This window comes from Zonotrichia leucophrys, chromosome Z (assembly GCF_028769735.1).
Source record: "Zonotrichia leucophrys gambelii isolate GWCS_2022_RI chromosome Z, RI_Zleu_2.0, whole genome shotgun sequence".
In the NCBI taxonomy this organism is placed as follows: domain Eukaryota; kingdom Metazoa; phylum Chordata; class Aves; order Passeriformes; family Passerellidae; genus Zonotrichia; species Zonotrichia leucophrys.
Genome location: NC_088200.1, coordinates 52,639,590 through 52,654,542, shown reverse-complemented (window position 1 = coordinate 52,654,542; position 14,953 = coordinate 52,639,590). Strand labels below are relative to the sequence as shown.

The following is a 14,953-nucleotide window of genomic DNA, read 5'->3' as shown; positions in this document are numbered from 1 at the left end:
CAGCTGTTAGTTCACCCTAAAGCCTTCACTTCTCAAGGCTGAGGAATCCCAATTCTCTCAGCCTCTTATCATAGAAAAGGTGCTGCATTCCTCTAAGTGTCTTGGTGGCCCTTGGATAAAATGCATATTTAGTGCAGTGACAGATGTTTAGTCGTCCTTATTCTTCTTATTTTCTTCAAATACTGCTTTTAGACTCCTTTACTCCCACACAGGAAAAGTACTGTGCCTTCTGTTGCAGGCATGCAAAGAGTTGCTGCCAGGACACTCTGACCTTGATTACACAGAATTGCTCTATGAATATGTTTTCTGAAGTTCCCAGCATTTTCACTAAAAGCATTGTTAACTTGAACCCTGCAGTTGCTTGAATAGATTTAGATTTAGTATTCACAGAGGTTCAAAACCCAAAGACTCCCAGTCTTCCCACAGCCTATGGGAACACTGAGTTCTGTAAAACCAAGATATTTTACCAAAGGGAAGACAGATAGCAGGAAACTGAATTGTGCTTTTTTATGGAGTGAGAAGACGTGTAGCCCAATTGGTTTTTTTTTTGTTTATGGGGGGTTTTTTGGTTGGGTTGGGGGTTTTTTTGGTTGGTTGGTTGGTTGGTTTTCTTTGTTTATTAGGGTTTTTTTTAAAGTCTTCTCTGCTCTGCCAAGATAGGGCATGCGAGGAATAGTCAAGGCTTCCTTGTGAAGCCTTGCCCTGGGTTTCAGCTTTTTCACCTAGTTATTTCCATTCCTATCTCAAGTGGCAGTCTCGATCAACAAGGTCCTTGAATCAGATGAATCTATTGAGTAACACAATTAATGTCTGGTTACCAGGAGCTGGCAGGAGAGGTACTGCTACAATACCCAACCCTGTCCTAGAAGAAAAACAAGATTGCACACATTTTTTTGTTGGGTGCAGTGGCCTGAAAATCCCCTTGTCTTTCTCTAAGTTCTGTGCTGCCACTACAAAAAGAAGATGATGTGGGCAAATAGGAAGAAAAAGGAAATGATAGACTAATTTAATAACTAATCCCTCAAGCACATATCTCAGAAATCCAAGTCCTTTCTGTGAGAGACAAAACCTACAAGGTATCTCAATGTACCAGCTGAACCACTGGAATAGACAAAGGGGTGACAAGTGTTGGTGGTGTCTCTGTGAGAGCAGCTTGCAGTCAAAATGCCTGGGAAACTAAGACACATCTGGTGAAGCAAGAGGCACAGGTCTGAAAGACTGAAGTGGGCTGGAGAATGCCACTGGCCTGAACTTCCCATTCTATTGCCTCCAAAGGATTTGCTTCAGCAGAAGAGAGAGATGGGAAACCACAAGTTTTAGCTCAGTAGCCAGTGAGGATGACTCTGCAAAAGATGATGTCTGCTTGTTTTTCATGAGTAAAAGAAAAGCATTTTTAGTGAATTTTTCTTTTGAGAGGTGTATATTTACTTTTCTCTGGTTACATTTTCAGGAGTTATCCTTGTCTCAGTATTATGGTGATCACTGTCTGATGCTTGCTGTGCTTTATTTCCAAGATGCATCAGACATGTTCTTTTAAACCAACTGCTTTTTACTTGCCCTGTAAGAAAATCTAGTAATTACTTTAACTAAAACACTTGTTTGGAGTAAAAAAATGTGATGAAGGTGGGAGCTAAACACAGGTGCTGAACCGTGAAATGGTGTATTGTAGCTATAATGGTCTGAGTACATATGCAAGGCAAGGTTTGTAGTGAGAAGCAATTTTATTAGATAAACAGATGTAGGTGGAGGAAAAAAAGGCATAGAACAAGTTACTGAATAAACCACCTCTCCTCTAGACCTGAAGAAAAGATAATGTGCTTGAAAGATTTTTTAACCATCTCTCACTATAAATCTCACACTTCAGAATGGCAGGACTATAAACCTGCTTCAAGGTGTGTTCCATTCCCCCAAGCACCCATCTCCCCGAACCAATAAAATGTGATTCTTCCAGGTGATTCCAACTTTGAACTGGGTCCAAGCTAAAAGCACACAAGGCATCACTATAGATCAGTTACTGATTGCCACCTGATATAATCTGTCATGTTTGCTTAGCCATTACAAGTTGAACACTGATATATGTGTATGGCATTGTTCTCCTGACTCACTTGTTGATCCTGTGCAGAGCTGGTATAGACAGCACGTGGCATAAAGTTAATATCAATTATGCCTTTCTCTAGATGATGTTTCAAGGTTTTGATTATTTTGGTTGTTCTGTATCTTGTAGTTCATTGTTTCCCATTCTTTTGTTTTCTGGTTTGGTTGGTTGATTGGTTGGTTTGCTTTTGAGTTTTGGGGGTTTTTGCTTAAAATATTTGTTATTTGCATGGTTTTGGCTCTAAATATAATCTGCCGTTAGTCTCAATACATATAAGAAATAGTTAAACAAGGTTGGGAATCACCTGTGCTCTATTCTGTGAAACCATTCTGTCTTGCAGTGGGACGAGCCTATTAAAGTCTTGTAGCTAGTGGTCAGAGGGAAGGCCTGTGTGTGTACAGGAGCAAATTCTAAACACTGACGAGATTAACCATTCAGATTATAAATTGCTAAATACTGGAAGGAACTGTAAGATTTGTTTGGAATGTATGATTTCAAGAGCTTTTGTGATGTAGAGTTACTCTTCTATGAAAGGGTAAAGATTCAAATCCATGTTGGACATGCATTTCTTTCAGTCAGCCTGAGTGTGATGGGCAGAATGAAGCAATGTTAAAAAACTGAAATAAAATATTGTTTCAGGCAATGATATTCCCTGTAATATAAATGTAAGGCTACTAATAAACTACTCAGACTGTATTGAAATAGTATAAATTAAAATGTACATCCCATGTACTGTATAGAATGTCCATATTACCAAGAGTTCTGATACTGTCTAAATCTTGGTGGTTTTGCTCTGACTGGAAAAGTGCATAATATAGTAGTAAGAAAAATGATGCTTTCTAACTCTCACACTAAAAGAAACATTTTTTTTGAAGAAGGTGTTAATGAATGTACAAAAGTGAGACTGGAAGGATGATATTATGAGCAATATTCTAATTTACAGTGAGAAAAGGTCTTTTTAGTAGTGTGAGGAAGCATTCTTTTTTTTTAGAGGAAAGCTAACTGACCTGCTAACTATCTTCACTTGTGCACAGAAATACAGTTGAAACTGTTCTCTCCAGTGCATTTCAAGCGTAATGAAGAAACCCACACATTCTTTTGCCATAAAGCTTTTTTCTGTCTCTTCAGGGAAGCAATCAGTCGTGTTTGTGAAGCCATGCCTGGTGCCAAAAGAGCCTTCAAGAAACGAAAGGTATTTTTTTTTCTTGTAGTGCAGTTGACTGTATTTTCTCTGTACAGCACAGTGGAGACCAGGCACAGCAGGCAGGTGACTTTAAGGCAGCTTTGAGAATTGCAGTTGATTAATCCTTTAGAGCATTGGCTGTTTTTACTCACTGTATGTTGTCACTTGCCCTTTTGGTCAGGATCTGCTTTTGTACACATCTGGAAATATAAGTACATCTAGGATGAAGATTGTGCCTTTATGTTTCTTCCATAGAAACCTCCTCCTTTTACTTTCTTTCTTTTGTAGATTGCAGGTGGAAGAGTTAAAACCAACAAATGGGATGCCTTTCCATAAAATGCATGAGTAAATTATGGAAATAGGTGCTGGAAGATACAGCAGAAGCCCAAAACATACATAGTTTTGAAAGTGACTAGATTTGTTCTTGAAAGATAGATATACTGATGACATTTAGAGTTTGGTTATCACTGATTTCTGGAAATGGAAAGAGCATATGAGGTGATCCTTTGTTCCCTCTGCTTTTTCTGTAAACACCTGTGGCCGATGCTCAGTGTCCAGTGCTGATGGTGAGTCCAGTGTGTACCTGACATCATTACTACCTTGCTTTTATTTCTATTTGTGTGCTGGGAGTTAGAGTCTTCATACAGGGAGAGAAGGAAGCCTTGGCTCAGCTCCTGCACTGATGGCTCTCAACAGTCTCCTCCAGAGACCTGCGAGCACAGCTGGGATGTGGTGCTATCTCCAAGGGAAGAAGCATAGAAAGTAGTTAGTTATAGCCCTTGTGTGTGTTCTTGGGCAGAGGACGAGAATGTGCAGGTGAAGGAAAAGGTCTGCCTGCTTTCCCAGCTGCTCCACCATCTAGGCAGAATCTCAGCAGAAAGGAATACCATGACATGCCGCTTGTTTGCAATAGAGAATCATACCCTGGTAAAATCAGTCGTATGTGACATGTCACAGTGTGATTGGCAATTGTGTCAGAAATTAGGCTATAGTTTCACCTCCACCTAATTTATCTCATTGGCATTTCATGGTTCTCTGGCATTTCATTTTAAATTTGAAAGTAAAGACAAAAGTATCTTTCTTCTTGGAAAGCATAATGACACAAAATGCAGGTGAAAAAATAAGTTAAACAGAGCTCCAAGCAACTAGTGAGACACCTTGCTGTATTATAGATGTAAAAGTAGTGTTGCTTGTAAGTTGTTGAAAAGAGCAACAGAATTTCAGATAAATGTCAAAGACATGTGTCTTTTGCGGGTCTGGACATTCATCATGTTTCTCCCACTAGTGGCATATCAATTTGGTTAAGGTGACATGTACTTCCTGAAGCCAAATTTTCACACTTTACCTGCACCAACACAGGGTTGTGAATCCTTCGACATGACTCAGGAATCATGAAGGATTAAGGAAAGAGGAGATACAGAGATACTCAAAAGAGTTTGTTCAAAAGAGAATTTAATGAAGTACTAGCTCTGTAACATGACAGGGTTGAAATAGTGCAGCACATGTTACATAGGAGCAGTATGTACGTAGTGTATTTTTAATCAGTTAAACAGAAGGGAAAGAAGATTAAATTAAATATATGTAAACTTTCAGGACTGCAGAAGCTCAAATGTATCCAGACTGCTAGGAACAAAGCCATCTAAACTTGCAGGCAGCTTAGGACAAGTGCAAAAATAGTGGCAGAAGAGCACTGTCTCCAGTCATTTTGTGTTTATACACTAATGACCAGTGGGAATATTCACCAATGCAAGTAGAGCAAGTTAAAGGTCTTGGTCTGTGACTGCTGGGCAGCCTTGTTTTTTACAGGCTGTGGTTACTTGAATGTGGCTGCTCTCACGCAGCTATGTGGTTCCCCATAGCTCTCAAAGGTGAGAAGTTTATGAATTTTGCTTTGACAGCATAATTTCTATTGCTGCAAAACCTCCTTAAGAGCTGGTGAAATGCCTATAAAAGTTATCAATACTATTACATCCCCTGTGTTACATTCGTATACTTATTCTCTGATAATGTTTAGATGCATATTTTACCCCAGCATAAAGAGGTTTTATTTGTCTATATCTGGCTTTAACCTACTCTAAAGTCTACAAGCAAAGTCACAGAATGGTTCGGGGTTGGAAGGGACCTTTAGAAGTAATCCAGTCCATAATTCTCTGTATCCCATTTTGTGAGCCTTCCATCAATATCGCTGGAGTCCCACTTTCCATGTGGCAAAGGGGTAGAACAGTCAGTAGATGTAGAGCAAACAGTAAATTTCAAGAGTTGAAGCTATTTTTATAGAACAAGCACATTTTTGTTTTAAGATACTGACTGAAGGCATTCATCTTAATCTGCTTACTTGGTCCCTTGGTGATGATGACACAGGTGCTGTCTCACAAAACCCCTATTTTTTTCTTCTTGGTGAAGAGCATATGAAGAACTGTTTGGCTACTATCATTATTATTATTATTACTTATTATTATTATTATTAGTAGTAGTAGTTGTAGTAGAAGTAGTGGTAGTATAAATGAGAAATAATTTCCAGAGGAAAACAGCTGTTGCAAATTAATGATCTTTGAAAAGTCATAAACTTTTTAGCAGCTTTTAAGATCACCACTAACCCTGCATACAATGAAGGTCATTCAAAAAAAAAATCAGAGAACAAAAATCTGCTTTTTCCCCCCCTCCTCACAGCCACCAAGCAAAGTCCTTTCTAGCATCTTGGGAAAGAGCAATCTTCAGTTTGCAGGAATGAGCATAATGTTGAATATCTCCACCAGCAGCTTAAATCTAATGAATCCAGATACAAAACAGGTGAGTGTAACTTCTGTATTAACTTGTGAGGCTTTTGATGAACAGCCTGCTGCACAATTATTTGCTGTCTGCCAAGTACTCGGTTGCTCAAAATTATTCCTCAATAATGTCATAAAATGAATGAACTCAAAATATAATCATAGTGGAAGTCAGTTTATTTCACTATTCAGCACAGCTTTGATAAATTATTTTCTTCTTGCCATGTTTCAGGCAGATTGGTTTTGCTCTTTAAAGACCTGTGATGTGAAATACCACTATATGGTTGTGGGAGTTCTTATTGAATAAAATTACAAACTTTCAGAGTCATAAAAGGGGTGTGCTTGGAGCAACAACTAAAATACTGAATGTGTGTCCCCAATTTTGTTGTTTTCTTCCCATTTAGAGTCTTAAAGGGCAAACTGTTCCTGAGGTGCTGCCAAAAATACAGCCTCAGGGATTTTGCAGTGCAGTGAAAGGCCAGTCTTTTAGAGAGACAAGGCAGCCTTTTTAAAGTAGCTCATTTCTTCTTCTTCACTGTGCTGAAGGTACAGACAGACTTTGGGGAATCACTGCAGTGGTTTGTGAATGATGTATGAGATGAGAAAAATCCTTGCTCAGGGTATATATAAAAAGGAAGCAGACAGACCTGCGTAGCCACTGCTGTGCTATTTGCTGTGAGCCACATATTGCATTAGGGCATGCAACTTTCTGCCCAGATACAGAGAGTAAAGAAGTAAAATTCCTACTGATGCCTTCGGGGCCTCAGGGTTAGAAAGTAAGAAAGAATACATATACCTTTTATTAAAAAGCTTGCTGTTCGTTACTATGTTTTCATTCGTATATCTTCATTCTTATCCTTATTTAGAAAGCATCACAATCCTCTGCAGTGAGCACTGAGACTGGGGGAGCAGGGCCGTGACTGGCTGCAGTAGTCTGTAGCCTTACTATGGAATATGAACAGCAGTGCTTTTCATAAGGACAACTACACCCCATCAGAAGCATAAGAATGTGATGTTAATTAGCTCTACCAATGAAGTGCCAAACCCTGAAAGTCAGCTTGTCATCAGCCAATGCTAGGGCAGAAATGTAGTTAAACTCATTTATTTCAAAGAGTCATCCCGTACATGTTTTGCCTTTTCTCTGAATTGACAAAACTGTTCATCTTCCTCTTGTATCATTCTTTTTGAGGAATAGTAGACTCTTCTGGGTGCTGCAGGCCTGGGAAATGTCTGGTTTCTCAGAGATCCCTGGTCTGGCTGTGGCCTCCTCTTTTTCTTGTTTATGCCAAGGATTTGAATTGCAGCTAAGCATGGCCCAGCAGCTTTGCCCTGTGAGGCCCCACACAGGAGGATGGCTGCAACTTCTGTAATAGTGTCTTTTTCCAGGCAGATCTGAGAGGAAAGAAAAGACAAGCCAGGGTTGTTGGGCCTTGTGGTAGAAGGAAAGCAACTGCATGTACCCCTGCACAACAGTTCACAAAGTGAACATTTTGAGCAGGGATGAGCGGAACATAATTTTGTTTTGCTTATTTCTTTAAAATGAAGGTTGGCATAGATTAAAAGGTTTCTGAGCTGTATGCCAACATTAGTGAATTGCTTTATTTTAAGCAATGCAAGGCATTGATAGTTTGCTGTATCTCTTTTCAGTATTTTGATATTGGTAGAGATGAGATGGGGAATACCCCAACTTCAAAGTAAATTAGCTGTGGAATTAAAAAAACGCCTGACTTGAACTAATGGTTTCAAGCACTTTTCGGCTTCCTTAAAATTTGGAAAAAATTAGTTTAGCGATATTCTGAAATAATTTTTCTTTTACATGCTAAAATAGAAGATTAGGTTATTTGCACACATCAAGATAGTGATAATATGAAATTGTGCAACGGAACTTCACTACTTTAGTTCTATTGTTGGGATAATCTACATTCTCTATGTATTCTATGTACTACATATTCAATTTTTACTTCTTTAAGAGAAGGAAATCCTCACTGCTGAGTAGCAGAGCACTAATTTACAAGTGTACTCTTAAAATCTTACCACATCTTTGGAGGATGTTGTGGGACAAGCAGGGCTATTGAAAATGAAGTGCTCTTTACATGAAAGAAACACTACAAATAGTAGTCACCTCTCTCTGACTTAGTGAAGCAGCAAGATTCAGAGAAAGTTCTGTCAGATTTTTTTCTTTCCAAGGAAGGCAGTTGATAGTTCATGTCTTTAAGAAGCAGGTTAGGGAAAACAGCACAGAGAATAATTTTCTAGCCTATTTTGTTTTTCCAGAATGTTTGTTGTATGTGGCTCCCTCTCCAAAGTGAAGAACCAAGATCTTAATTCTTATTGTCAGATGCTCTGAGGCACTTAACAGCGGCCTGTCCCATCTCAGATGAATCCTTTGGCATGGCCTCTGTGACTCAAATATCAAGTGAAAATTTCTTTCAAATTACCTTTTCTTTCTTGGTTGTTACATTATTTCATTATTAAAAGATTTTGTACGTTGATTCTCAGAATAGCAGAGATGTTCTGCTTTTATTAGAGGTTCAGGACAAATTGTCTCTTCCCAGAGAAATATCATATTAGTTCAAATTGTACATAAGCAATTTGAATTTCAAATGCCCTGGAGTGTGCCTGTGAATTTGTCCACAATACTATGCTGCAGCTAGATTCAAAATTCTGTTTGCATATTGTAAACATGTTGATGTTTGAAACATAAAATGACAGATTAGGTATTGGATGCAATGTTAGGAATCTTAGCTGGTGTAGAGGTTGGCATGGTTTCATTGATTTCACCAGAGTGGCATCAGCAGAAAAATGGTTTGATGAATCGGACCTTTTGTTTCATTCATCATTATCTGTAATAAAGAAAGTGAGTTTTAGCAGATTAAAATTTCTCCAAAGACACTTTCCGACAGGTCTGTATGATTTACTAGAGTTCTGAGCACATTTACCAATCTTGCAATATCCTGATACGTTTTAAAGAACACCGGAACAGAAACATTTATCCTTAAGTTTGTTTATATTATCATGCTGCTCTTTGAAGTCCCTGTAGGTAATTTTTATCTTGATTTTGGATTTTCACCAGCATACAAGCAAAAAACTGAAATCAGAATTGCAGACTGTAAGAAACCCATCTGACTCACACTTATTCTTTCTGATCCATACAGATCATAGCAAATCACCATATGCAATCCATCTCCTTTGCGTCTGGAGGTGATCCGGTAAGCATTTCTGTAAAGCCTTCTCCCACACAGAAACTGCTTTACGAGGGCCGTGTGATAAAATTTGAAGCACATCTTACTAAAAGAAAAATGCAACCACAACTCAGCTCCTGTTTCTTCTTTCATAAATTTTTCTTGATTGTTGCCATCAAGCTCTGTTTGAGGGGAATGGCTGACAAGCGTTCATGGATCCTCCCCTTTGGATGACTGTAACAAAAATTATCAAGGGGCTGTAAGCATTCATATAGTAACTGATAAGCAGGGCTTTGTTTTTCAGAGTAATGTAGAATAGTTTTATGGGCATTGTATGGATTTTTATCCTGTTATTTATCTTGTACTTTTTACAGTAGTAGAATATGTTGCAGCTATATTTATAGTATTTATAGTATTTGTAGTAATGCGTGCTTCTCTTTCTTTTTTTGTTTTTCTTCTCAAATGCAAGTGTGAATTGAGAAGACTGTGCTAAATTCTGCCTGCAGGTGTATTTGCTACAGTCATGCAGGTTGAAGGCAGACTTTCAGGAAAAGCACAGATCTTTCTCTTCTGTTTTGCAAAGCTTTAAGATACACCTGCAAATTTTATTAATTTAGATCAAAGGGCAGATTCCTGCTTATTGTGCTTTTCCTTATTTTTATAACCCGTTCATCCAAAGGTATATTAATAAATGGGCTTCAAAAGTATTTGTCATTCAGGAAGCAATGGGGAAAATATAAATTAGTGACAGAGCTCTTACCTAAGAGGTTTGAAAGCTTTTAAACTTAGATTAATTGAATGGTTACCTTTTTCTCCATCATGTGATTATCTGTCATATATCAGTCATGTACTACAAGTAAGGCAATTTCTAGCCTACTTTGAGAGTAAATTCTCTCAGTTAACTCTGCTAAGGTGAAGATGCTTGGTGCTTCTCTGTTCATTGTGTTTTTGTCAGAAAGCATAAAGACATATTCTAGTCTTAGTGTAGCTTCACTGAGCTCAGTACAATTGCAGAAGGGAAAAAGACACAATATCACAATAATTTGGGGAACAAAAAATGGATCAACAGCAGCTTGGAAACACAACAGATTGCAATGGATGCTGTAAATGAACAATTCCTGAAGTGGGCAGAGGAGTGATTAGCACAGTTCCCTGCCTCCATAAGAAGATTCTTTGCTACCCATCTGCCATCCCAAATGCTAGGTCCTGGAAACACCATTTCACACTGCCCACTGATGAAATGATTTAACAGGAAAGAGGAGAGGAACAGCAGTAGAATTCTGGAGTTGGAGTAAACAAGCTCTTCCAAATGTTTTAAAGAGATAAAAATCTCACTACTGAGTCAGTGAGCTACCAGAGAAATAAAATGTGCATGGTGCAAGGGAGCCTACAAGGTACAGTGAAATTATGAATTTGTTTTCCCAATAAGACTGCTGCATTAATTCATTCTGGTATTGGGATGAAGAAAATAGGTATGAGTATCTAATGTTTTTCTACAAGCTTATCTCTGGTCTAGTAAGGAACAACTTTAACTCAAAAGTTTGTGCAAAAAGCTGCTAGTTCCTTTGTACTGGGTGCATGTCGAAGATGACAAAATGCAAGTCTGTGATTTAGCTCTCAGATTTATTTACTCATCAGAGAACTATCTAGACATAACTTTCATCAGCCCTTAATGATTTCTACTTGGTGGTGGACTGCCACCGCCAAACTGCATCTCCCAACCATAGCTGGCCTCCAGACCATAAATGTATCTCCTTATATGGCTTTTAAACAAGTTGGAGAAAGGCCATGGTGACCTAAGAAACTAGATATGTGCCCATGTTTCTTCAGGAAGTGATTCCCTTATTTTGAAGTTATTTTGGTGTTTGGTTTACTAGGAGGTGAGACTATCACTTCTCTACCCTGTCAACCTTTCTGCTCTGGATATCTGCCTCCCATTTGTCATAACAGTTAGCTTTACCACCTTCCTCCCACTCCCTTACCATTAATTATATTATTCAAAATATAACCCCTGGAGAAGTGTTCCACAGTCCTGGAAAATGGCTTGAATATATACTTCTGCGATATTTCCCTTTGCAATGAGTCAGTTTCTGGCTGTGTCAGAATATGGGAGCTTAAAAACCTCTGTACCAAATCCTTTTATGTGCCATTTCGGAACCATTTTATTTCACTTCCAAGGCTGTGCACTCAATCCACTTTAGCTCTATTCAGCCCCTCCTATGATACTCTAAACAATTTTTCTCCATAGTAAATTCAGGTGGCTGTTTCCAGGCTGCCAGAGAAGACATCTGTTTTTTGGAGATATCTGCTGAAATTTTGGAGTGGGGGATGCCATAAAGTCTAATAAGGCAGGTCTCTCAGAGGTCCCTGAAGGCAGTAGTTTTTCAGTTTCAGCTATACCTCCAAATTTTAACACTGCAATGTAATATCTTCAGGCTGAAAATTATAGCTCATTCATACCTGTTTTCACTTCTTGAATGTCAAGGATCACTTTCCTGCATCAGCCAAGTCCTGTATAGTTTTTTGGATGAGGGTCTTCTAACTTAGCCACACTGAAATGTGCCTACCTTAGGTCCTTAATGGTCTGTCATAGTCAGCTTGAATCTCAGAGCTTTAAATGAAATAAGGAGTAGGTGTTTTCAGACTGTCACACCCACGCTAGCTATGAGATAGATCTATGATTTACTCAGGCATAAATGTATCCATTAGCTATGCCTGAAGTAGTAAATGAATTGATCTGTGGCCCATTTTCTAGTCTTTCTGGCCCTGAAATAAATAACACAGTGCAATTTGCACCCACACATTCACTCTCTTCCCTCATAGTGGTCTCTTGGGATTGATGCCAAACATGCGCTGGTCCCTCAGAGAGTTTCAGGGCATGCTGTGAGAAAATAATACAGTGAGACATGGGCTCTGAATTATTTGCTACTATAGACATAGTCACCTTTGTTTTCCCCTTACTTGTTGATATGCATCCTTATTTCCACTGTGGTCAATGCCCGGACACTGTGCCACAGGATGTGTAAGAAATTATGACACAAAATGGTAGAGCTGTGCTTTTTCAACAGACCAGCCTCCCTGCTGCTGTGTCTGAGTGCCTTCCAAGGATGCATTTACTGACATGGTCACACATCTGTTACCAGAGCCCAAGTGATTTGTTTTGGTTGTGTGGTGGTTGTGTGCTTGCACTAGAAAAAGCTGTGCTGAAGAAGTCTATCTTTTAACTGAAGATTGATATTTGTTATGATGTTAGATCTTGTCATAATTGGCAATGATTTTGGATCAGTCACCTGAAAAGGCTTTGGGTACGCAGTCAGCTGTAATGTATCCTGTATATCCCTTGGGTTTAGCCTACCTGATTCACAAGGCATAGTCAGGGAATACCAGATCTAACCAGGACTTCCTGATTGCATCAAGGCAACATGGCATTTTTCAGATATATCAGCAGGCCTAAGTGTTTCCCAGAAACCCAGGCCTTTCTGTTTAATCTGCATAAGAATAGGAGTCTGCACCACTTGTGCACAGGAGCATAGGAGTGGCCAGAGAGGAAGAAAAAAATTCCCACAAGAAGATGTCTGTGTGCTCTTGCCAGAAAATCCACCAGGCAACAGGTGTGGCAGGGAGCAGCCCAAGGGCTGGGGAGGGCGTGCAGGGATCCTGCCTGTCAGAGCCAAGCAGTGGCTGAGCACCTCTGTGCCATGTGGCGCTGTAGTCGGTAAAGTAAACACCTGCTTGTCACACAGGAATAAATGCCATTGCTCAGCATTTCTGAGGAGCAGCGCGGTTACTGCCGCAGAACCAGATGATTATTCATGTTATGAACCGAAATCTCTGGGTAGTTTGAAAATAAGGACTTGTAATTCTATTCCCTCCTAAATGAGGCCTGGGCAAAATCCTACTGAGTTTGTTTGATTGATAGAAGAGATTTTAAAATTCTGATGGATTGGATCACATTGTGTAAAAAAGAAAGTGGTAAAGGGAATGAGTACCTATACTTGTACCTATAGTACCTATACTACAAATATACAACCCATAAACTTGTATATTTGATTTAAGTAATATGCATCTGTAGAGCAAAATGTTAATTTGTGGCTCTGCCCAAAGGACTGTACATACTCTGGACTGTGATCTTTTGCTGTAATCAGTGCAAATATGCTTTTGCATTCATTGTAGGTATCTTAATTTTTTGACAGGATACTTCAGACTATATTGCATATGTAGCTAAGGATCCTGTTAATCGTAGAGGTAAGTTATAAATATCTATTTGATGTCTGTATTTCCTTTGAGAAACACTACTTATTCATGGTTTAAGTCAGATAACCCCTCCCCCCACCCCTGAGAAACATGTATGTGGAATGTAGCGCACTCAAAGGATGGCCTTTGACAGAGCCATGGAAAGATTGTGTAGCAATAAGAAGCAGCAGTTTGTTTCTCAAGCTTGGAATAAATAGGTCTTGCCTCTAGTTCATACCCAAATAACACTTTGACTCTCTTCATCTCCTAAATCAAACACTTGGCTGTGTAAGCTTCTAGGCAACAGCCAAGTCTTACCTACACCCAAGCACTGTGCAAGAGCTAAGCAGTCTTCTGATTAAGTCATCTGATGAGGCAACTGTATCTGTTAGGTCTTCCCAGTACATGCCTAAGTCTTCCTGGCAGAATCAGATTCTTTATCAAATAACTAGCTTTACAGCCAGCTTGCTGCAATTCTCTTTCTTAGTAAAGTTTTATTCAAGGTTGTATTGCTTTAGTAGCAATCAGTCATGGACTGGGCCCTGCTTGTTGATTGTGTTCACTGGGTCTTAATTCAGCATACAAAGCATTTTGTAATGTACCTGAGAATCTGTTTACTATTTACTATTCATAGATCATAGAGAGAAAAGAATAGACTATCTCCAAAAAAAGAGAAAAGACGTTAAGTTCTTCCAGTAGGAAGTACTTCTTTCTGGAGAATTCAGACACTTTAACTCCAAAATGCTAATCCTGCAAATCCTCAACTGTCCACCTTACCATCAGCACAACTGACCCAGTAGCTCCCATATGCAGTCATCTTTAATGATACCTGTAGAATCTGCTCTGCCCATGTGCAGAGATGTCCAGACTTGAGGGTATTGGCTCATAAATAATACCTGCACCAAGCATACGAATATGATGAACATAAGTGAAATACCTAGAGAACTTAAAGTGAATAGGAGGTAGGGAATAGTCCAGTTCTTTGCAATGCTTGTTCCATTACAATATCCTGTTGGAGAGGCTCCAGTGTCAGACTATGGAATGCATGGTGCAGAGCTGCTCTCCAGCCCACCTGCTTTAGCAGTAGCTTTCCTCTAAATCCAAGCCTGGTTTAGCTGTTCTGAGAGATCTCAGTCAGTGCAGGGACTAGCACTGTAGACCAAATATTTTCTCTGTAGGGTTTGGAGGAGCCCTGTGCTCTGTCTTCTGTCATGTTCCTTCTGCACTATGCTCTTCCTGTACTATGTTCCTTCTATCTTACATCCTTAGCTTCCTGTGACTGTTCCTTGTTGATCTAGGCTATCCTAAACTGAGACATCATCTGAGCACCTGATATTGTTGTCCTCCTTTTGTTTATTCAGGTCAAGTAATTTCTTAGTTTTCTTTATAAAAAGATTGACTGTGTAGCATTCCAGCTGCAGTGCACATCCTCCATCCTTCAGATAATTTCTGTACCTCCTTCCTTCATTTTTCTGCATCTCTTTTAAAAAGG

At 39.2% G+C, this 14,953-nt stretch overlaps 1 protein-coding gene across 6 annotated transcripts in view; it reads left to right on the top strand.

Moving 5' to 3' along the window:
• Positions 1-14,953, top strand: part of SHC3 (SHC adaptor protein 3) — a 58,956-nt gene that overhangs the window by 26,605 nt on the left and 17,398 nt on the right. For all 6 annotated transcript variants that reach the window (XM_064735122.1, XM_064735123.1, XM_064735121.1 and 3 more), the window contains 4 exons: positions 3,224-3,287; positions 5,949-6,068; positions 9,202-9,255; positions 13,422-13,473. In XM_064735122.1, the coding sequence (XP_064591192.1) occupies positions 3,224-3,287; positions 5,949-6,068; positions 9,202-9,255; positions 13,422-13,473 (290 nt within the window). The remainder of the gene's footprint in view (positions 1-3,223; positions 3,288-5,948; positions 6,069-9,201; positions 9,256-13,421; positions 13,474-14,953) is intronic.